The sequence below is a fragment of the Haemorhous mexicanus genome, chromosome 7, assembly GCF_027477595.1.
Source record: "Haemorhous mexicanus isolate bHaeMex1 chromosome 7, bHaeMex1.pri, whole genome shotgun sequence".
Classification (NCBI taxonomy): Eukaryota; Metazoa; Chordata; class Aves; order Passeriformes; family Fringillidae; genus Haemorhous; species Haemorhous mexicanus.
The window spans coordinates 26811036-26835203 of NC_082347.1; the positions used below are offsets into that span (position 1 = coordinate 26811036).

The 24168-nt window shown below is 36.9% G+C and overlaps 1 protein-coding gene across 8 annotated transcripts in view; it reads left to right on the forward strand.

The window, feature by feature from the left end:
* The window catches only part of MYOF (myoferlin), a 65147-nt gene extending 43605 nt beyond the window's left edge, over window positions 1–21542 (forward strand). For 2 of the 8 annotated variants that reach the window (XM_059851634.1, XM_059851636.1), the window contains 24 exons: window positions 686–763; window positions 2529–2710; window positions 2803–2961; window positions 3115–3213; window positions 3509–3670; window positions 4182–4347; window positions 4947–5023; window positions 6447–6503; window positions 8383–8394; window positions 9187–9285; window positions 9913–10038; window positions 10787–10942; window positions 11050–11141; window positions 12088–12258; window positions 12775–12923; window positions 13167–13306; window positions 13586–13674; window positions 13756–13851; window positions 14443–14584; window positions 14892–14991; window positions 15927–16120; window positions 17336–17445; window positions 17754–17901; window positions 18354–21542. In XM_059851634.1, the coding sequence (XP_059707617.1) occupies window positions 686–763; window positions 2529–2710; window positions 2803–2961; window positions 3115–3213; window positions 3509–3670; window positions 4182–4347; window positions 4947–5023; window positions 6447–6503; window positions 8383–8394; window positions 9187–9285; window positions 9913–10038; window positions 10787–10942; window positions 11050–11141; window positions 12088–12258; window positions 12775–12923; window positions 13167–13306; window positions 13586–13674; window positions 13756–13851; window positions 14443–14584; window positions 14892–14991; window positions 15927–16120; window positions 17336–17445; window positions 17754–17901; window positions 18354–18389 (2840 nt within the window). In that variant the 3' untranslated portion in view covers window positions 18390–21542. Of the gene's footprint in view, window positions 1–685; window positions 764–2528; window positions 2711–2802; window positions 2962–3114; window positions 3214–3508; window positions 3671–4181; window positions 4348–4946; window positions 5024–6446; window positions 6504–8382; window positions 8395–9186; window positions 9286–9912; window positions 10039–10786; window positions 10943–11049; window positions 11142–12087; window positions 12259–12774; window positions 12924–13166; window positions 13307–13585; window positions 13675–13755; window positions 13852–14442; window positions 14585–14891; window positions 14992–15926; window positions 16121–17335; window positions 17446–17753; window positions 17902–18353 lie in introns of those variants that run through there. The other 6 variants (XM_059851637.1, XM_059851639.1, XM_059851638.1 and 3 more) reach the window with 4 other exon arrangements.
* The last annotated feature ends 2626 nt before the right edge of the window (window positions 21543–24168 follow it).

The window sequence follows — 24168 nt, forward strand, 5'->3', positions numbered from 1 at the left end:
AATATTGTTTTAATAATGACCATAGCTCAAGAAAAATGCCACTTTTTCTTGCCAGAGGTCAGAGGTTTCAGCCCAATGTGGATATATAGTGGCTCAGAATTTTTCAAGGGCTGAAAGGGTTACACCTGACGTCTTTTAAAGGAAAGCTGTAGTAACTTAGCCACACACAGTCCTGGGTTGGGGCCACTCACATCTTCTTTTTAAGCTATTCCACCTAACATGTAGTACTTTATTTTTAAAAATCTTTTAACCAAAGAGACAGAGTTGCAACTGGAATAACTTTCTAGGCTAAGAGCTAAAAATGTGAAAGACCCAGGACCTTGGAAGTACTGTAGTGAATACTTAAATTAAGCAAGGGAGTGCCCAGTTCTTGATTCTCTTTGGGTGAGCTAGATTATCACACCGTTTCAAACAGCAATTTTTGAATAGAAGGATTTTTTAGATGATTGTGTGGTGAAAAAAGCCCAGATAGCATTAGTGGTTTTTTTTTTTTCATTTCTGCTTTGTGTTGGAACAGATGTTCTCAGGTGCTAGTTCATTGATATTAATACACTCATCATGTGAAAAGCAAAAATGTTACTACAGTGCTTGTGGTAAAATGTGTAAGGCATTTGTACAAACTATCTTCATCACATAAAAGAAGCCTGTATAATGCAATTGAACTGGTTTTATTTCTTTTATACAGGAGTATATACTTACCATCTTCGTTGTTACATCTACCAGGCAAGAAACCTCATGGCTTTAGACAAAGACAGTTTTTCAGGTATGAAAAAAATTCTTCTAAAGGTGCAGAAAACCCACATTTGCCCTGAACTTGTAGCTTGATTTATTTGGCTGTAGAATATCTTAACTCCTTAAGGTCTGTGTGTAGGTCCCAGCTGCTGAAACTATGCCATAAAGAAAGTCTCAGCTTTACTATGTATGATCTGAATTTGGTTACTGCTGCCCCACAGGCTGCTGCAAACAAAGTGCTCTGTATGTCCTGTACCAGTTGCTGCCAGTGAACTCTCAGGGAGGGAATTGGATTTCAGATGAGGCCTGAATTTCCCATGACCAGGCCCTTCCTTTTGCCTTGGAATCTCTTTATAACCAAAGCCTACATGCAGTTTTGTCCTGCAGGAGGCTTGCACAAAAGCAAGGATGAAGAAAGCTGGATGGTTTCTTCATTAGTTATGGCACCAACTGCCTCTCAGTGTTCAGTGTTTTATATTAATTCATTATGGAAATGAAGTTGCAGAAAACTTCTCTGTGCCTTACTGATAAGGCAGGTTCCTTTATACAGGTTTATACAGGTTCCTTTCCAACTCTTAGGTTTTCCAACAGCGCTGTGTCCATCTGGCATCTTTGTAGTCAGTCATCATATCCAGTTTTCAAGTTTTGCTAATTCAAATCAAAATTTCACTGGAAAGCCACAGAGCAAATTGAATTTAGATTCTGTAAGAATATGACTTTACACTTCCTTTAAGGACATTCAGCAAAAGACAAAGCTGAAATGAATTTTCTTTCTCCATTACCCTCCATTTGCATCCTTCTTTTTCCCCCATAATTGAGTAAATGTAATGCCTCTGTTACAGAAGATACAGTGCTTTACAGGTTTTAGTGGTATTTTCTAAAATGAGGAGGGTTTTGTACAGCTGCCTGTGTGAATTTGGTCTTATTTCAATATGCAGTACTTAAAAGCAATGCAAAGAAACAATTACAAATGCCTCCAAATTGCATTTGTATAATTCAGGACAGGCACCTCAGATGCCGTCATGCATAAACTAGCTCATCTATATTTTATTTTCCTCTAAAATTAGTTTGAAGAATTAGCCAAATTTTGTAAAACTGTGATTGTGTACCTTGTCAGAATCTGAAACTGACCTAAAGATAACCTTTAAAATTGCCTTTAGTCTTTAGTGATTGCAATTTGTACAGGAAGCGTTAATGACCATCATCAGATACCTTCTACAGAGCTGTTGATGATTTAAAGGCCTGCAAATACTGGGCCTAGACCACTTGAATCATTCAGCTGTTTCACAAAAAGAGCTTGCTATAAATGAGCATGTTTGAAGCCTAACCATGATCTGAGCAATACAGCCTGGGACAACTTGTTGTTTGGCAACTAGTCAGACCTTGAATTATTTCTTTCTATTATTTATGAGGCGGTATAGTTGTATATCGATGGAGAGAACAAAAAAGAGTTTCTGTGGACAAGATTTAAGACAAGATTAGTATAAACAGTGTTTCATTTTAGTTTTCTGGTTCTCTTTCTACTTTGCAAGATATTTTATCATTTTCATTTATTACTTTATTAATCAAGCCTTGCATAAAGGAAGTGATTTATTAATCAAATGGAAATTTCTCTATTAAATATAAATTATGGATATGTGTTCATTTTTGTTTTACATAGAATCGCTTCTAGGCCTGGTAACAACAGCAGAAAAGTAACATTATATTTGATAAAAAATGTGCTCGTGTGCCTTATGGCTTGATGTGGTTTTGTTTGTCTGTAACTCTATGCTTTCAATTTCTGTATGATATTTCAGATCCATATGCTCATGTTTCTTTCCTCCATCAAAGCAAAACAACTGAGATCATTCATTCAACTCTAAATCCTACATGGGACCAAACTCTCATATTTAATGAAATTGAGATCTATGGGGACCCACAGTCAATAGCCCAAAACCCACCTAAGGTTGTTATTGAACTTTTTGACAGTGACCAAGTGGTAAGTGAAATCTTTTTACCCTGATTGCTTTTTTATTTATTTATATTAGTTGTCAGTACATTAATGGTTATTTTTGCTATTTTTGGTTGGAGGGTAAAGATGAATTCCTTGGAAGAAGTGTTTGTTCCCCCATGGTCAAGTTAACACCAGAAGACGACATCACACCAAAACTGCTCTGGTATCCTGTAACAAATAATGGCAAAGCTTGTGGAGACATTCTTTTTGCTGCAGAACTTATTTTGAGAGACAAGGTATATATTTCTTTTTTCATATGTATGTGTAATATAAAAAGATACAGCATATATTCTTGCACGGTGAGACATTATGGGAAGAACTGTCTTAGCAGTTGCAGGGTATTTCATCTAAGATGAGAGAAACTAGTACTCATGTTTGTGTCTTAACAGGGTGGTACCAACCTTCCAATTCTTCCATCACAAAGGGCACCAAAGCTTTACATGGTTCCTCAAGGAATCAGACCAGTAGTTCAACTCACTGCTGTTGAGGTATGGTTACTCTTCAGCTAACTGAATACAAGTGCAGTCTTCTCATCCTCTAGGCAGAAAGTTTTTGAATTTACTTGCAGAAAACAAAAACTATTCATAGTGAGAAATACTCTTTTCTGTGTTTGTGAATGTCACTGTTTTCGTTAATTTTCCTAAAACTAGAACCTTGAAATATTTTGCCAGACACGTATTATTATTGAAAAGATTTCATTTCTTCTTTCCTACTTTTTGAGTATTATATTAAACATATTGACATCCCTTCCCACTTTTGTTCCTATTGGATTTTATTTTACAGATTCTGGCCTGGGGGTTGCGAAACATGAAAAACTACCAACTGGCACCTGTTATGTCTCCAAGTCTAATTGTGGAATGTGGGGGTCAAATGGTGGAATCTGTGGTGATCAAAAACCTCAAAAAGACACCGAATTTTCCATCTTCTGTTCTCTTCATGAAAGTTGTACGTTACAAAAACCTATATGCCAGCTGTCTATAGCAAAATAAGTTCCTCCATGGTTTTAAATGTCAAGGATTTGTTCTGAGTAGAAAGACTCACACATCCTTTTTTGATTTACCATAAGAAATTTATAAGTCTGAAAACTGTAATAAAGATCATGTAAACATGTTTGTACAGTCACTGGTAGGTTGCACAATTTTATATGCACAATCCAGTGCAGTGTATATTTTTTTAATTTGAAAGGGCATCAATTTACTTATAGATGTTTGGCTACTTTCCTATTGCTAGGATGGGTGCTGTGCAAGAATCAAGAAAATTCAAGATTTGGGGCAATTATTCTTATTAACTTTTATTGTCTGATAAGATTAGAAATTTTCATTCACCATACAGCCATAGAACGTAGTAGTTCAATATTAAATAAATGAAGTAACAGCTCTAATTTAGGGGGGAAATCTTTATTCTTTTTTTTTTCTTCTGTTTGCATTGTAAAAAACCTCTAACTTTCTATTTTTAGCTGTTACCAAAAGAGGAGTTATACAGTCCATCCCTTGTTATTAAAGTAGTAGACCACAGACCATTTGGAAGGAAGCCCATCGTGGGACAATGTACTATTGATTTACTGGAAAGCTTTCGCTGTGACCCCTACACCACCAAAGAGGACATTGCACCACAGCTGAAAGGTAGAAAGCTGGAAAATGAAAAGTCCTACCTTCTTGTGAGATGCTAGAATTACCTGCCTGTTTACTCTGATGAGTAGCCATCTCGTGTTGTGTACTTAGGTGGACATATTATTATCTGAAAGGAAAAACATCTAACAGAGAGTATTACTTTGTGTTACATTCTGTGAATCATAAGAGGGCATAATGCAAAGGTGAGTCCACTCTTGGACTTGTGCTCATTCCCTGAAGTTCCTCTTTTGTGTCAACTTGGAAGTTAACTACCTGCAGATCACCTCAGCACTAGTGCCAAAGAAATGATCCAGTATTCCAGCAAATATAGTCTGAATACAATGGTGCCATTTCCTCTACATTTTTTCAAGTTTTACTCTTACCTTTAGTTTTAGTTCTATATATTTGAGAAATGTTTGCATATCCTGCACAGAAGTATTTTGTTTGTTTTAGCAAAAAGTGGCAATTAATTGCTTTCTTTAGAGGATCAAACATATAGCCAGTGAATTATTTTACATCTTCTGTAACTGTCTGGATTTAAATCTGATGAAACTGTTTAGTAAGATATTTTTCCTACACCATATTGCCTTAATAAAACCTTTGGCTTACAGTTAGTCTGCTCTCTGCTGCACCTCTCCAGGATACAGTAATTGATATGGAAGACACACAGCCACTGCTAACAGCTCAGGTAATCTTTGAAATTTGATGCTTAACTTTGTTCTTGAGATCTCTGATTTCTGAGGAACTATCTAAACAGCAAAATTGTCAGAAACATATGCAACCCTCTGGAAAGCCAGATGGGAGAAAGTTACTTGGTGACAGGAAAGCGAAGGAAATTTGGTCATAATTTTAACCTTTGTTTTCATATTGGGAACACCAAACCATAGCATTTTGTCCTTGGTCAAATTCACCACTAGCTTAAGAATTAATTCACTTGTTCAATAGCTACTGAAAGTATGTGATAGACCATCACCCCATTCCCACTGATGGTGGGCAGGGCAGCCTGATTTTGCACAGACTGAGCAGTTCTAGATAAAGGAGTTAGAAGTAGGGATATGCTCTGGTCCTTCAGCCCCTCATTTTATCACAGTCACAGCTTGGCCTCTCTTACCTTGAAGCCATCCAAACCCAATAACATTGAAACAATTTTTTTTCTGCACTAACACTTCTTTTCCTTCACTTCTGTTGTGCCTTGTCTCTTTACTGGTCTGATTCTTTCGGGACCACCACAATACAGTTTTACTTTCCAGGTAAAAAATAATTCTACTTACAGAGTTCTACTCTTGAATTGAAATGTGACTGAAGACAGAATCCAAGCAGTACATTTTTAAGGCAAAAAATATTAATTCTTTTAGAACTGTAGAATATTTCCCTTGCCTAGAAGATTTTTTCATAGATTTCTGGTGGCCTGTTACATTAAAGGAAGCAGAGAAATTATGCTCTTTAATATATAGCAATTTTGATGGCTCTTAATCCACAATTTTGACTTTTGAAAATGCAGAATATTTTACGTTGTTACAGCAGTCCCGAAGTAAATAATACTGAATTTAAGCTTTTGGACTCTTACTGCTATTTGAATATTTTAATGATTACCTTGTTCTTCTTTCATCTCTTTTTCTTATTGTCATCATATTCAGACTCTAATTTAAGTAGATAGATAGACCATGATCTTGTAATTACTGTCATCATACATGTAAATTGTCAGTAATATTTAATTTACTACAGTCTCTAACCTTTATCTAAAATAGGTTTTCTCCTCTAAGTAGGATATATTATTATTTTATTTAAAAATTATAAGGAAAATATTTAGAAAATAAAGAAGATTTAGCCCTTCAAAGTCACCAGTAAAATTATTATATTTGTGTAGTTTATTTCAACTAAAAAGGGAAAATTTTAAATGCTACATAAGCAGATGCACAATTTCTTTTAGTTTGACATCACCCAAGCCAAATATAACATTAAATACAGTGAAAGCATCCATATTAGAGAAATGAAAACTCAGAACAATCCAAACTGAAATAAGTAAAACTGTGGAAAGTGTAAGTGCTATGCAGACAACACCCTGAGGACACAAAATGCCAAAATTTCATCAATTACATTCCGATTTCCAGTGTTTAAGCAGTATGTCAGCAGCACTCAGCAAAATGGCTTCTCCAACTGCAGTGCATGTATGTACCAGTGATGCATGCAGGTGACCAGGACGGGCTGGATGGGGAGCACTGTTAACCTGTGGGGCCTTGAGGGGCTACTTCTCTGGGCAGCTCTGCCAGAGGGAGATTTTGGAGGAGATGATGCTCACAAGTCCTGAAGGATTAGTTATATTAAGGTTCCCTTGTTCAGAAAATCTTACTAGGCATATACAATATGTATGAACTACTAAAAACTTCTTTTGTGTGTCAGCTTACTTAGAATCTGTGTGATAAAAGCAAAAAAATAAACAGGAATTATTTCACTATGCTATTAATATTTAAACTTTGTTTAGAAGTCTACTTCCTGGAAAATGAAATTACAATTTAAAAAATTCTGACTCTGACTTTTCTAGGGATCCACTGCATCTCTTAGATTTTTTTCCATAATTCCAGATTTTTCAAAAAGATAATAGTTAAATGTTAATGTCTTGACAACTTCATGTATAACAATGTGCAGTGAAGTTACGAGTTACTTTTAAAAAAGGACAGTAACATTACATTGTTTTTACCATGTGAGTATTTCACTCCAAAATCTCTAATTTATCATATGGCATTTTATTCTGTGTTTTGGCATTCTGTAAGCACATCCTGATTACAAATTTTAGTAACAATAATATCTGAATATTGAAGACTATTATTTGCTCTGGGAATTTTTAAAGAAGATCTTAAAGTTTTGATTTATTTTTCTCCTTAACTACTTATTCCCAAAACTACCAAGTGCATTATTTGAAGACACATTTGGTGGTATATCAAGGGGAAAAAAAATACAAACCCAAAACATAACCCCTGACTTAAACTCTTCCAACATTATGCTTTGATGAAAGATTCAGAGTTCTACAAAGTATATTTTGTGAAAAGGTTTCAAATTTGCTCTTTGAATTATGATTGAGTAATTATGCAAGCTAACGTTTGCATTGTCAACATTACAAACCAGTATTTAAACAAAGTGAAATTTAAATATAGCAAACTATTCAAAATTACCTCATGAATTCTGCCAGTAAGTTTTGCAAGTCACTAATGATGATGTTTCCACAAAAAAATTAATTCCAGCTGGCTTTAGAAAATGACAGTCCCATGCTAATCTGATAAGAATATACTAGATTTATAATTTGAAGGTAAATAAGACTAGTAAAATATAATAGACCTGAAAATCCCAGGGAAATAATTACTGAAGAGAACAGAAATGGGAGTAAATGAGAACAATATACCAGAGTGATGTCCTGACCTCTTGATGCATTTGGCTTGTATTCATAAAATGTTTTGCATTTCTTCTGCTTTGCACAAAAATCCATTGCTAATGCTTTTAAATGAAAACATGAGGTACAATGTATAAAAAGTAGCAGAAATGACATTGCTAATCGTGGCTTCCAGATGGGATGCATGATGCTTGCTCTTAATGGACTAACGGGTCATAGTTATGGTATCTGTGATTTAACAGGTGAAGCATTTTGGATTGTGCATATTATTTTCACACTTATATGGATAAATCTATAGACACAATTTTTTTGCCTTTTTTTTTTTTGGTTATGTGAAGAACAAAGCACAGGGTAATAATGTCTTACAGTCCTGAAAACCTGCTTTCTAAAATGTATGTGTATATGAATATGCATGCTCCAATTCAATATTTAGAACATTCTGCTCTTCTGACAGCACCAAAAAGATCAAGTTAAACACATGGTGTCTGAGTATTCTTCAAAAGCATTTTGAAATTATTAATGTTTGTAACTTACTTTGCACACTTACTATATACAAACTCCTAAACATTTAAAGCCTATATAACTGTATAAAATTCTACAAATCATATCCTTACCATTGCTTTTATTTTGCTCTTTTTTTATGACTTGATCCTCATGAGCAGCTCACAGAAAAGGTAATGTATACTACTTCAAAATAATCTACACATTGCTTTCTCCAATTGAAAACCATTATATCAATACTGCCTACAAATCAGCATTTTAAGCATGTGGATGAGAGCAGTAATCTCTGAAAGTGTTTGATATGAAACTTACAGAGCTTGTTACATGGTAGATTTAGGAAAAGTATGCAAGACTGAAATAGGAAGCCAAATATATTAAAAAAACCCCAACAAACACTCACCATTAATGATCTACATAATACTTTAAGATTCTCTCTAAGTCCAAACAATCTTAAAAAAAAATCAGATATACACAGGGGATGAATACTATTCATTCTGTTCATTCACAGACAATGAATCTTATTTATTACCACTGGAAGTTTGTTTTCAGGGGCAAATAATTCTATTATGCAAACCATGTGAATACAGAAAATAGCACTTTCTTAAACAGTGACTATCAGACTTAAATAAATAAAAATAGAAAAAACCCACAGAAATACTGTATTAGTAGAATGTATAGATTGCTAGTATCTAGGTGACATGAGGCTTATTGAAGTACTCTTTTTAAGGGGCAAGACTCTACTACTTTTCAAATGCATTTGGTTAACAATGAGGTAGATCTGCAACTGCATTAATTATTTTCTAATTTTCTTTCAGTAAATCTTTTTATTAACTAACTGATAATGAGTTTTAGAGGCTATTATTTGCTACTATGCTTAATTGTTCATTATTTCTGCTGTACAGTATGATAGGAGAGAGGCTTTATCTCCCAATAAAAGCTTTTTTTTGTTACGTTTTTCTTTTAAGGAGGAAGAAATTGTTGACTGGTGGAGCAAATTTTATGCTTCAATAGGAGAATATGAAAAATGTGGACAGTACATTAAAAAAGGATATGACACTTTAAAGGTAATGCTCAGGATAAAATAACATATTTCAGAGTTTATAGGCCCAAGACCTGGTCAAAACTGTCCCTTCTTTTTTTTTTTTTAATGCTCTTCAAAAATTAACTATACATGATTTTCTATAAAGGTTATTTCCTAATTCATATGATTAAATGAAGGTTTTAAGATATCTTGGCTTCTCTTCTACTTATGTACACTTATTAGGAGATGTGTTAATATTTTAATCTTGCCTTCAGTCAAAGGGAGTTTTACTCTTGACATCTTTGGACACCAGGCAGATCCTAAATAAACATACGCATTAAGAAAGTATGAGCACAGAGAATCAGTACTTTTACTGTTTGTTGGCTAAAATTTGATGTGAGACTACTTTCATTTCTTATCTAATACAGCTAACAAAGAAAATAAAGATAAGCTTATGACATGCTACTTACTCTGGTTTTAACCAAGCCTAAATGAAGCTTTATCACATGTTCTCTAAAACATTGCATTTGCTCTCACTTTGATATAAAAATAATTCCAAAAGCTTTGGTTCCATAAAATATTCCTTCAAACATAAAATACTTTGCAGTGCCATTATGGTGGAGCTGATATATATGATAATTTCTAAACTTTCCTTTTTTCTTTTTTTAAGGTGTATGACTGTGAATTAGAAAAAGTACCTGAATTCAATAACTTAACAGATTTCTGTGATACATTTAAACTATACAGAGGGAAATCTGAGGAGAGTGATGATCCATCCGTGGTCGGGGAATTCAAGGTAAATTCCAAATGATGGGCAACAAACAAATGCTAGCTGCAGTATTTTGTATGTAAGTGGTTATTTAAGTAGATCTACATGCAAGAATTTCAGCTTAAATACAGATGGGTACATTAGTAGAGGCAACAGATATTGGTAACTACTTAGCTACAGGCCCATCTTTTTCAAGGAAAGTATAGCTACACATTGCTCACACTAGATGTGCCAAATGTTAATTGAAAATAAACATAATTCCTGCTAATGTAACCTTCCTCAGTAAACATGGGACAGAACCTTCCCAGATAACCTCTCAAATTCCAAAAAGCACATTTTTAGAATGATTTTGGAAAAGGTATTTTGTACTATTTCTGTGTTTCTGTGACTTTTATAGATTAAAATAATGCTAATGTAGATAAAACCAACCAACCAATCCAAACACCTCCAAAGCTTAAACGATGTTTTTGGAGAGTGAAACAAGTATAAAGTATTTGTTACATATTCTTAGCTGGAGCAAAACTGAGCAATTGTTTTGACATCAAAACAGCTGAATTGACTTAAACTGGCAAAGGAAATAGCCTTGTCTTTTTAGTGTTATCATCCAAAACCCACTAAAATAGAACAAAGACTTCTAGGTCACTGTGGATCGGGCTATAATTTTGCTACTCCTATATAAAACAGAGTGTGTATGCGTAGGATAAATAAGAAAAAACAGACTTAGCAGAGTGCCTTTTCTACATTTCTCTTGAGCAGCCTTTATGCTGTTTTTCAGGGCTCGTTCAGGATCTATGCCTTGCCCGACGACCCCGGCGTGCCAGCCCCGCCTCGGCAGTTCCGCGAGCTGCCTGACAGCGGGCCCCAGGAGTGCATCGTGAGGATCTACATCGTGCGAGCCCTGCAGCTCCAGCCCCAGGACAACAACGGGCTGGTGAGGCTCTCTGCTTGCTCTGTCAGCCAGCAGCTCTGCTGCGCTTTAAATCAACTTAGTCTTGATAACTAGTTCTTAACAATGTTCTTTTTTCTTATTTTAAATAGTGTGATCCTTATATAAAAATAACTCTCAGTAAAAAAGTGATTGAAGACAGAGATCATTACGTGCCTAATACCCTCAACCCAATCTTTGGCAGGTAACATGCTTTTTGTATTTTCGATGTAGTGTATTTTAGAATGTTTTCCTATTTTTTTAAGGTAAACCATTACTTGAAATATTCAGTGCTCTGTTCATAGTTATATACTGACAGTTAATTGTGAGTAAAATCACATAAGGTGTTTTCCTTTGAAATCATTGGAAAACACAGATGTTTAGCTAATCCATAGATTTTCTTTGTCATGTGGGTAAATTGCACAAAATAAAACAATATATATATCTTAAAACCAGCCTGTGTTAGGCATATAAGAGTAACAAAATATGCTCATGGAATACAGAAGAAGTTTTAACTCTGAAAACTAGATGGATCTCACAAGTAATCAGCTTAGCATGCATTCCCAGTACACTGGTCTTTCCATCAAGGTTAATGACACCACTGAAATATATGAATAAAAAATACTAGTTAGGAATGAAAAGTTACATCATCTGCATAATTACTATGAAATTCTAAGTCTGGTTTAGAGTTGGAGGAGGATTTTGACAACTTAGGAGGACTAGAGAGGAGGACTAGAAGGATTATTAAGGGTTTGAAAAGTGTAATTTGCAATGATACACTACAGGTTTTCAGTTGTTCAGATTACGCAAAGAAATAGACAGCAAAGATACTTGATTACAGACACAAAATAACTTCCTTCCTCAGTCCCAATTCAAGCTGTTGCACAGAAAACATCTAAGTAACATATTGTGCAGAAAGGAAGGGAGTAATATCCAGAGTAGTAAAAATGAAATTATTTATAAGCGCATATAGAAATTGGAGCATGAAAGATAACTGTTGCTAGATTTATCAGCGCTGGAAGCATCCTTTTAAAACCTTCTAAAGGCTATTGCTCAGAAATAAACTAGTAAGGGCTTTTTTCTATTTGTGTTAAAAATAAGAAGCATTTCTCAAAAGAGTAATAGCCTTAATGGGCAATTTTTATATTTAGAATGTATGAACTCAGCTGCTTCTTGCCTCAAGAAAAGGATCTGAAAATTTCAGTCTACGATTATGATGCATTGACTCGTGATGAAAAAGTGGGTGAAACCATAATTGATCTGGAAAACAGATTCCTTTCTCGTTATGGATCTCACTGTGGTATCCCCCAGCAGTACTGGATGTAAGTCAATTTGTCTGTTGAAAATTTTAATCTGTAAGACCAAGTACCCAATTTCTAAAAAAACCTCAATTCTATGGTTAAAAAACAATGCTGTCTTCTCAAGGGTACTTGTGCTTGTTCTATTACCTAAATGCCAAGTGGAGCTGTAAATCTTCAGAACAGCCTTCACTGAAAACCATGGCATCAAATATTTCGACATTTTCTTAATGCAGTAGTGCATGTTATTTCTGTCCAGAGAACTCACACTTAACAAAATTTTCTGACCTACTGTTGCAAATAAATATGAAAGCATCTGAGAGTTTGAATTATTTTGATACTTAAAGAAAAAACACTCTGTCTTGGAAGGTAATTGAGCTGATACGAAGTTATGTCACTGTATCAAACTCCGGAGCCCTCAATCTAGGCAGTTACAGTGCTGCTCTTTCTGAGCTAGTTTTATAAATACATTTTACATTATGTGTAAATGCCCTGAATGGTGAATAATTTTAGGATATGTTTCTTTTGCTTTCATTAAAGTTCAGGTGTGAACACCTGGCGTGATCAACTAAAACCCACCCAGTTATTGCAAAATGTAGCCAGGTTTAAAGGCTATGCTCCTCCTGTCCTCTCTGAGAATGGCAGAAAGATTAACTATGGGGGTCAAGACTATACTTTGGAGGATGCTGGTGAGTTGGTTAACTTATTTTACATGGTTAACTTATTTTACATGTATGTCTTAAATTCACATTGATAAAATAAAAAACTTTCCAGTTATGTATGGAATACTAGAAAAAAACCTTTGATTTTTTTCACCAAGTTGAACACACTTCTATGGTCAATTTTAAATATCTGGTTTTAGTTTTTTTTTAAGTTCAAATGCAAATTCTAGTTCATAAGCCCCTGGTTTTTTCCCATTTATTTTATTTCAGAAGCTAACAAAATCTTGCATCAGCATCTTGGCCCGGGTGAAGAGCGGTTAGCCCTTCATATCCTCAGAACCCAGGGTTTGGTTCCTGAACATGTGGAAACAAGAACCTTGTATAGCACTTTCCAGCCCAACATCTCCCAGGTACTGTCAGCTGCCTTGGTTATGGCTTCTCGAAAGCCGAAATGGAGCATTCCAGAATTTATGTCATGTTGTTAATGGTGTGGTATCTCTGAGGGGGAAGAGGGCTGCAAATCATTATAGCTTGGTTTAAAATGTAAAGCAGGTTAGTCTGCTTTACATAATAAACATAATAAAATGCAGCTTTTTAAAGAAAGTTTCTGTAGAAACAAGAAAACTTATCTGAAAAATTAAGGGGCCACGACAAACCTATATGCCATAAACAATTCTTCACTGCTACAGGGAAAGCTGCAGATGTGGGTGGATGTTTTCCCCAAAAGCTTAGGCCCACCAGGCCCTCCATTCAACATCACTCCCCGAAAAGCCAAGAAGTGAGTATCCCCACATTCCACACACCCTCTGGCAGCCTTGACCAGGCAATCCAAACCTCTCACCCCAAATCTCTCTCTTAGGTACGTCCTGCGTGTGATCATCTGGAACACCAAAGATGTCCTTCTGGATGAAAAGAGCATCACTGGAGAAGAAATGAGTGACATTTATGTGAAGGGGTAAGAGCATTCTGTCATGTAACACTTAAAATTAATAACATTCAGAATGTCCTGGGAATACCTTGACCATGGATTTCAAATATTATTTGGTTCAGCCAAGTCAAATGCTAACCTCAGAGAACTACAGAAGTGTTATCAGAAAAAGCACAACCAGTTTATGTGTGGTGTAAGATCCCAGAATTTCATCTCTTGAGTCAGACAGCCACTGAAAAGGCAGAGGGTTAGCTTTGGTGCTGCATGGCTTGGATTCTTAATTTTTACATTCCCTCATTTTAATATAAAAAAGCAATAGAAATCAGAAAAATATACTACCAGGCAGATCTAATTTCTCACTAAAAAAGAACTCAGCAACTCACCACTGAGTTCTAAGACCACAGCACTGGTCTTAGATCAGAAATTCAGTTCAGATGTTCCTATTTACAATGCTAAATTGGAACCAAACTGCAAAGGGACGTGAAAAACTCCCCAGCCCTCTGTGAGCAAACCTTACAGCCGGTCTGCACCCCCTTAATGACACAGTTCCAGTGCAAACAGGCAATCCCACAGTGTAATCCCACTGCAAACACCAGACACATCTCTCCATATTTTCAGATGGATGCCTGGTAATGAAGAAAATAAGCAGAAAACTGATGTTCACTACCGATCATTAGATGGCGAAGGGAACTTTAACTGGAGATTTGTTTTTCCTTTTGACTATCTCCCAGCAGAGCAACTCTGTTTAGTTTCCAAAAAGGTAAGTATTCCTATAGATTTCAATTCTTAGAATACAGGTTCTAGTTAGCCTGGTAATTTGTACCTACATATTGAAAGAGACAATTTGGCTCAGTTCCATGTACTTTCTCACACTGCTGATGTGAACAGATTCATTTTGCCTTTGGGCCAGGAACAACACACTGGCAACAGCAGTCTGCTTTTAGCAGGGAAAGATTAGATCTCTTAATACTTCCACCAAGCCCAGAATTCACAAGTACTAGCAGACTCCAGCTTTGAATTTCCATAAGTAATTTTAAAGGTGTTTGATTTTTTTTTTTTTATTTTAGGAACATTTTTGGAGTCTTGACAAGACAGAATTCAGAATCCCACCCAAACTGATCATTCAGATATGGGATAATGACAAGTTCTCCTTGGATGACTATCTGGGTAAGACTTGGAATGAAAATAGTTACTCTTCTCTCAAAGCAGGATATCAAAGTGAAAAATTTTTAATTCTCACATAGGGATTGCATTTACAGTGAGACACTAAGTGTGGAAATATATGCCAGCTTTTCTTCTCAGTACAGGCTCACTGAAGGAATAAGTATTCACTCAGTAAAGGCCTACTGGCAGGTAAACCAAGATACTTTTCACTCAGGTAAATCCTCTCACAAGGCACATGAAATAATAGTATGCATGAAAATTTATTTTGCTTCTTTCTTTAAATAAAATTACCTTAAGAAGGGCACTTCAGTTCTAAATAAGAGTATTGACAATAGCATGTAATTTAGGATTAAGCAATCTACTTCACACTGTTATTAATCCCCACCTTTTCTAGAGATACTGCTCTGCACAGGAATCTCTGCCCTGTATTAAGACTGCTCCAAAGTCTTTAGCTTACATACAAACTATACAGGCCTCAAAATCTAAAAACAAGTAGTTGATTTATAACCATAATAAACTTTGCTAAATTATGCATTTAACTGTCAGAAATCTGAAAACAAGTAGTTGATTTATAACCATATTAAACTTTGCTAAATTATGCATTTAACTGTCAGAAATTACTTATTACATTGCTGTATTTGGGTATCTTCCATTTAGATTTGTGGGGGAAAAAAAATCCTCTATTAAAAAAATCAAACAATCTTGCAAGCTCTTGTCGAGCTTGCTAAATCAAATTTATCAACACCAGCAAGAGGGGCTTGAACACAGTGTGTCGCATTTCCCTGCCTCACAACATCTTTATACAAACAAGAATACAATGTGTCTGTTGATTGCCTTTCTGTATTTCCTGTATGTACATGTTTAGAGGTTGATGTTGAGCTGCTGTGCTGTATGGGCGGTTGTGTTATGCAGTGTTTATTTTTGTATCCGCCTTCTAGGCTTTGTGGAACTTGATTTACATAAAACAATCATTCCAGCAAAAGTTCCTGAGAAGTGTAATATAGACATGATTCCAGAATACAAAGCAGACAGTTCTCAGAAGGCTCCCAGGACTGCCTCTCTCTTTGAACAGAAATCCATGAAAGGATGGTGGCCATGTTATGTTGAAAAGGATGGCTCACGTATTTTAGCGGTAAGGTTATTACTTCTTTTAAAAGTACTTCACACGTGCTCACCTTTCCTTTCAAATTACAAAGACTGTAAAGAGTCTCCCACCTAGCTGTTAGCTTTCAGTGGATAGACAGGAGGGGCAAACAGGACATTCCATGCACAAGTTCAGAAATTTAGTCCAGCAACAATTTTTTTGTTTTAAAATGTGAGTTTAATGCTTCATTGATGTAGTTTGTTGCTAACTTTGTTTAACTTGAAAGACTGTGGTGCCAGTTATGCTATCTTGCCAAAGCAGCTGATGAAGTCGTGTGAATGAATCAAGCTGTGCCAGGGGAGATTTGGCTTGGACATGAAGAAAACTTTCTTCACAGAAAGGGATGTTGAGCATTGCAATGGCTGCACAGGGAGGTGGTGGAATCACCATCCCTGGAGGTGTTCAGGAAAGGACTGGATGTGACAGTTGGTGCCATAGCCTAGCTGACAAGGTGGACTTGGTGATCTTAGAAATCTTTTCCAACCTAAATTGTTGTGTGATTCATTAATTTATCACATTATTGCTCAGAAGAACATCAGATACATCCCAAATGCATTAAAGATGAAAGGAAAATGTTTAAATCCAAAGGATTTTTGTACACAGCAAGCAAAATCTCTGTACTGAGAATCCAGACTAGCTTTGTGATTATGTATGCCATCAGAAGACCCAAAGCATTCTAACTTGTTCTAACGAGAATATAATGTGTATTTATCATTTGCAGGATATTAAGCCTTTCAAAGGTGTCTTCTTCTTTCTTCCAATGTTTCTGCCTTAAAACTTTATTACTGGAATTTAACAAATGATGAAAAATATTCAGAAATATTTACAATATGAAAATATGAATATGCAATATCAAAAATTAGATGCATGGTCATTTGGAAAATATGCAGTCCGTGGGCTGCTCTTGGAAGAAGAGAAGAACTGGTTTTGTTTTGCTAAATTGGAGGAAAAAAATTATGGCTTAGAACTATGGATGAACTAGCAGAACAGTTTTATGTCCAGTGATATGCTTTTCTCTATGTGTCTTTTCCTGACACTGTTGTGACCTGTCATAGTACAGAAATCAGTGTATTTTGAGGAGGAAATTGGAATCACAGATGTACACTGTGATAGCTGGTCCCAGCTATTCTGTCGAGGTACCAAGCAAGTCCCATTAGTGCAATTTCAATAAGATGCTTGTCTCGTGCCACTTTTTTTCTGAAGGGGAAGGTTGAAATGACACTGGAAGTTGTCAATGAAAAAGAAGCTGAGGAAAGGCCAGCTGGTAAAGGAAGAGATGAACCCAACATGAACCCTAAACTAGATCTACCAAAGTAAGATATTTTTATCCCACTAGCTTTAGAAATGCCCAGCATCTAGTAACTCTGATGCATGCAGTAATATATTAGTCATCAGTTATCCTTTGCAAAACTCCACTTATAAAAGCCAATCTTGTTTCCTCCTGCAAGATTTAGGGTAAAATGCAGGATGGTTTCAGTACTAATGGCACATGTTTACAGCAGCTATCTTGCATTTCAAAACTGTCTGTTTTCTTCAACCTCAGACCAGCATGTTTTAAAGTGATATAATCTCATGCTTAAGTTTTAGAGTATAAATAATACTTACTTCTTTCAAAATGCAGCCGGCCAGACACTTCCTTCCTTTGGTTTACAAATCCCTGCAAGACCATGAAATTTATTGTGTGGCGCAGGTTTAAATGGCTCTTCCTAGGCCTCATCATTTTGCTGATTCTCCTCCTGTTTGTGGCAGTGCTCCTCTACTCCCTGCCGGTAAGGATTTCGGAATGTTTCTGTTCCTCAGCTGTGGGATGAGCTTAGACAGCAGTCATCAACAGGATAGACTCCTGACTCAGACAGAGTCTATCACCTCTGTTTTAGCAGGAGATAGGGATTATATCCTTTTAGCTATAAAAAAATTCAACTGATTTTTATTGAGAAAGAATTAAAATTTAGGTTAAAACTAACCTATTAACTAAACATGGAACAAGGAACTGCTTTAGAAGAGTTAATAACCTGCACAATTAAAATAGCTAATAGTTGGCCTAGAGTCTACATTAGTCTTAAGTAAAATTACCTATTTTCACTGTATTTTAACTTAGCTTACCACATCCTAAATACATTTTGATCCATTTTAATATCTAAAATGTCTTTTTCAAAACAACACTGAAGTATTTTGTGTACATCATTTAAACTCTTTTGTTTCCTTCCTCCTCCCCCAACAGAATTATTTATCAATGAAGATTGTGAAACCAATTTAAGGAAGAATTTTTTACCTCATCTTTTTAAATAGTGCTGAAATTTCGCCTCAGGCTGTGGACCAAAATCAGCAAGGCTCTTCATCCTTTGTATCTGCTTGTATTTAGAATGGTAAAATAGATAATTAAGACTTTCAATAAGGTTAGCCAAGGTTCAAGAGGTCATGGAAGGTGGTTTTTAAAAACAAGGAATAACCCACAACCCCCATATATTTTACTTCAGTGGTATCTGTACATGGTGAAGTTCTGACTTCGCTTTTAAAGTGGATTTTTCATAAAAATCACTCAGAGGAGCTGCCTGCTATTGCTATCTCTGGTTTTTAACGGATATTTTCTTTTGAGAATCCTTTTTGTTGGGCACACTTTGAAACTCTGCATTTTAAATTAAAGGAAAAGAATCACTACTTACAAATATGTCTACCAAAGAAACATGACAGTGCAACCAAAGGGTCATACATTGTTTCTAGTTCCAAAGTTTTCATCATCATGCTGCTTAAAATTCTTAATTGCCATGCTGTAGACTTGACAACACTATACAGGTATCCTGACAAATTCATAAACATAGAAATGAATTATACATTGGGTTTTTTTAGTATAATTACAAAATTTTAAATAAACTTATCCACAAGTAAAACACAAGTTTCCAATTTTCTTCAACTGTTAAAAAACTACAATGTATTAGGACTTGTGTAGTACCTATCAGAGGATATAATGTCACAGACCTGGAATTTAAGGTATTTTTACTGTTATCTGCACAGTGAAGAATAAGGAAATACTTCTACACAAAGTTCTCATTAATTTATTCATTAGTTAGGAAATTAATAAAGAAATCTGTTGACTAGTTTCACTATACTCCTTGTATTTAGAGATGATCATGAATCAAAACACAGGAGGATACATGACCTAGAATCAACCCTTGTTTGAAATCTGATCTGCACATGGAAGTATCTCATTTTGCCTCAATCTCCTCTCCCAAGGCAGAGTAAAATATAATCTGCACTAAAAATCAGGTTATAGTCTGTGATTCTATCTCACTTTTATGGAGGGCTGACACAGAAGCGCCTCTGAACATCCTCTGGTCCTTGAAATAAAGGAAGTCTGCAGCAGAACCTGAAATCAGCATTTGGTATGATTGTCACATTTTTGACTGCATAAAGACTTCAGCTGCCTTTAAAAAGATGTCAAAAATAACTACAAAAATTGTTCTTTAAAAGCTTCTGTCATTGCGTTTAGTGACATACTTAACACTTTCATAAAACACAGTACTGTAAAATAATAAGCATGTACTTGTTGGGCAAAATAAGTAACCTTATTCTGTTGGAGGAATTAGGGTAAAGGTCTAATATTAAATAGCTTCCATCATGTGAAGTCCCAGTGGCTACAGAGTGGAGCAAGCAGCAGTCACACAGTCGCAGACATAACACCACCCTTAGTTTTTTGTTGTCAAGAAACTCTCAAGCATCTTGACCCTTGAATGAGAGCTTAGAGCTGGAACTAATCACTATCCAGATGGATTGACCCTCCACTAATGATGAAATAGCTCTCCAGAAATAACCAGCAATTTGCATGAGCTAATGTTTGATCATCCACTATTAAAATCTGTCTCAATCAATGCCATAAATCTGACACACGGTAAAAATCACAGCAAACTTATTTTCATGCAGGACAAGAAAGTGTGCTGCTTCTAAGGGTTGTAATTAGAAAGCATTTAACTTCAAAGGGCGTGGAGCAGAGATCCAAGCAAGCCTGTTCACAGAGCATTTGACGAGTGGCAGGTACTGCCCTTCTGAGTGGAGTTCACCGTCTTCCAGATGCCTTTTTGTTCAAGCATGCATAGGCTTGATCGGTTCACTTCAATTAGGCAGTGCTATTAAAAACATAACTGAAAAGTCTGAGAAGCCATTCCGTCTGCCAGCCTGCCCCAGTAACAAACAAAAGACAGCACATCTTCACAAGAAAGAAAAGGTCATCATTTATATTTACATACAGTGCTAGTCAAATCTGTAATCCCTGGTGCAGCTGCTGTGCATGACTCCAACATGCAACAAGTTTTTGTCTAGCTGGAGCAGTTACCAAAGACCGAGCTCTGTGTTGGGACCAATTTGGTGCTGCTCTCACCATCCACCAATGACTGGGATGTTAAGTTTGGCCAGTCCAGCTCTGAACCACTCCAGTTACCAGCAGCTGAGGAAAAAGGCCTGTGAGGCCACAGAAAAGTGGGCAGAATGTAGATGCTCCTGATACCACTCCCCCTATTAAAGGAAATTACTTAATCCAGGGAATTCCTCCTCCTATGAGTTTGTTTTTTCAGCCAGCTGGAACAGCCAGGGAAAGGCTAAAGCTAAACTGACAATGCTTATAACAAAAAATGGGTAGGTAGCAGCAGGATGTCAGAGTCATCCTGCCTCTGCCATCACACAGGTTTAGACACCAGTGGCTGCATCTTTGATGCACTCAGGTATCCAAGCAGCATATCCAAGCATTCCTATCACTGCTTGCTGTAGTCGCCCCACACCCTGACTACTGGAATGGGCTGTAAGGAAGTTAACAGCTACTGTCATGTACTTTACAAAAAGCCATCATGTAATTAAAGATAAAATATTTGGAGAAACTTGCACCTATACCAGCTCAGTGTAAAGAGGCAGTAAACTCAGGCATATTTACAAGCTGTTCTTGCATTTCTTTGAACAACCACAAGATGACATCCCAAGTCTCGTGTGTTGGCGAAGGCCTTCCCGTACTTCTGTTTTATTCCTACCCCAAATACATCTCACATATGGAGATGAACAAGATATATTTAGTAATCAAGGAAGAACAGCCCCATCAAGTCCATTGCTTCTAAGTGTATTTGAAAAACACTGCTGTAAGCACCTTTGGGACTTATCTGTTACATACAAAGTGACTCCAAGCCTGGCCCTTGCTGACCTTTATGCTGTTGTATCCACTCCTTGCCCCTACATGCTTAAGTATCTATTGAGCAATCCGAAAGCACTTTACTAAAGTGTGAAATGGTAGCATTCAGTGCTGCATCTTGTGTCAATGCTAGCTCAGCTAGTAAATACCATGCAGCTTTTTACACAGTACTTGCCATTGCTCAGAGCTGCCATGTCATGTTTACAGACAGGGACATGAATTAAAAAATTTTCCATCAAAGAATTGTCTGTCAACTTCTTTAAAAATTCATGTGCAAAAAAAAAAAAGTACACATTTATCTGTTGAGTCGGACCATGCTCTGACCACAAAGTTATTTTTTGAAAAATTTATTTCCCTTGTAACCTTTACTGTGGCTAGAGATTGCATTCACTGATAAGCGCTAAATGAGGAACACTGTAGGAAAAAACACTTTCCTGAAGGCTGCAAAAACTCTAAATGCATTGCAGATGCTGAAAAAAGACTCCAAGACAGTTCTGTTCCTTTCCCAGACCTACAAGGAGTCAGGACTTGAGCAAAAACCACCGGGGCATTGAGAACACAACAGCAGGTACCAAACACCCAGAACGAGCAGTGGGACTACCAGCCACCCACAGGGATCCCGGAGTGCCAGCACAGAAGGGAGTGGTGCTCCCTGCATTTCGGAGAGCTACCCAGAAGTGGTCAGCGAGCAACACTGAGCCTGCAGCGTGTCTCACACAGCACAGGGCTGAGGAGGGTGCCAGCATGCACCTGGGGGCTCTGGGGGCTGCAGACCAATCCCCTCCTCACCACTGCTTTGGTGCTGCCACAGCAGCACTGCTGGGCAGTGACCGCAGCACGGTGCAGTGGTGCTGGGCAGTGACTGCAGCACTGCTGGGCAGTGACCGCAGCACGGTGCAGTGGTGCTGGGCAGTGACTGCAGCACTGCTGGGTAGTGACCGCAGCAGGAGCAGCCCTGCACATTCAGCGAGGCACCAGATTCAGGTTTAAACCTTTCAGGCAGAGAAGTGAACCGAACCTTTGCTTCCAGTCTCCTGTGTAATTCTCATCACTGTTAAGCAAATTCGGTAAAACAAAAGCACAGACACAGGGCACCACCTTCCAGGAGCAATTGTGGACAGTCAGTAGCAGAGACAGCTGTATGAGTGAACCTGTCAGCCCAGGCCTTTGGAGATAATAAAGTTTTTGGCCATGATGCAGGTTCAGTGCCAAGCTGGTTTGCTGTAAAAACATACACATACTTCCAGAAAGGAAAAGGTGCAGAACCAGGAGAGACTGGAGAGTTTATATAAACCTAAAGTGCTGTTAGGCAGTAATGGAACAGTTACAGATTTGTACCTAAGCACCTGAACTCCCAGTAGTGCCTCTTCGCACAGCTGTGTGTCTGTTGGGTCTTGTCATTGCTCTCTATAAAACAGCAGTTAGGAAAATTAATGGAGTTAGATGCATCATCAAACAGGAAACAATTAATAAACCCAGGATATGTTAACAGTGTTCTATCAATCATAATCCTCTTATGTTTAAACCATGTATTTTATTTTGCTACAGGTCTCAAAAAAAGGCACATTATAAATGAATAAAGATTCAAATGTGGATAATGAAACGAATCAAAAGCAAGCAAGTAGGATAGGCTTCCTGTACAAGAAAAGCTTGAGACATCAGCACTAGCCTTGAAAGTGGCAGAGCAACAAGAAAATAACAAGTGTCTAAAGTAGGCTACAGAGAGGTAGAGGACATAAATCAGATGCATTTCTTCAAGGACTATGTTAAAAACATGCACATGCACACATGAAGACTCCTTTTTCCCTCTCAAAACCTTTGAACTAAAAGCCAAAAACTTTACAAAGTGTTAGAGGAGATGTTTTAGTGCAGATTTTAGGTGACTGCTGGAACGTACTGGCAGAGCATCTTATTTAGTTTAATAATAACAGAGAACGCCTGCAATGCCTCCCTGCATTTACATATTAGGACAATGTTATGAAATAAGCTAGCTCTGATACTTCACTGCATCCCATCCTCACTGGAATCCCCAGAGCAGTGTTCCACTCTAAGACAGATAGCACTGTGCTTCTGAGAGGAGGATTATGCACCCACAGCTGTGAAAGATGCCCTTCCCTGTTGAATTCCCAAGTTTTCTAGCCCTAACTGCATACTGCTTACTATTCAGGTTATCAGAGCAAATACCATGAAGTCTGATCATGGGCCAGCCCCAGTCACCATTCCAGTTGGGCCATGGCTTCACAATGCATTGGCACTGGTGGCATGACTAACTTCAGGTATTTATTCCCATTCACTACCATGCTTTTGACTAACAAAATCAAAACAAAAAGAAAGTACCAACCTTCCTACACCCTTTTTGAGTTTTTGTTTACTGTGAGACAATCCTCTTATTTGCTTCCAGCCATAGTACTATGGTGTGTTGAAAGAAATCATGGGTTATGGCCTTGAGAAGGATATCTTAAGCTGATGTAGTCATCAAACAAAATATTCTCAAACTGAGTCGTCAGCAAGTTCCTCTGCCACAAGACTCCATTTCAGGACTGCAGGCAAACTCAGGGAGACAAGAATACATCAGCAGCACAGAAGAGGCCCTCAGAATAATTTATTTGCTCACAGGAGAACAAATATAATAAAGAAAATAAAACTAAATAAAATATAAAATTAAGGTAAGAAACATCTACTTAGTCACCAGCTCACATATGTACCAAAAATGAGGATGGACCCTGCAAAGAGGACAACTTACCAGCTGAGATAAAGAGTGCAGAAGAAGGCCAACACTTACCTTAAATGTAAAAGACACCTAAACATGCACTAAAACAATGAAGGCACCAGTTAGCAGCAAAGCATTGGACATCATCTACCTTGGAGA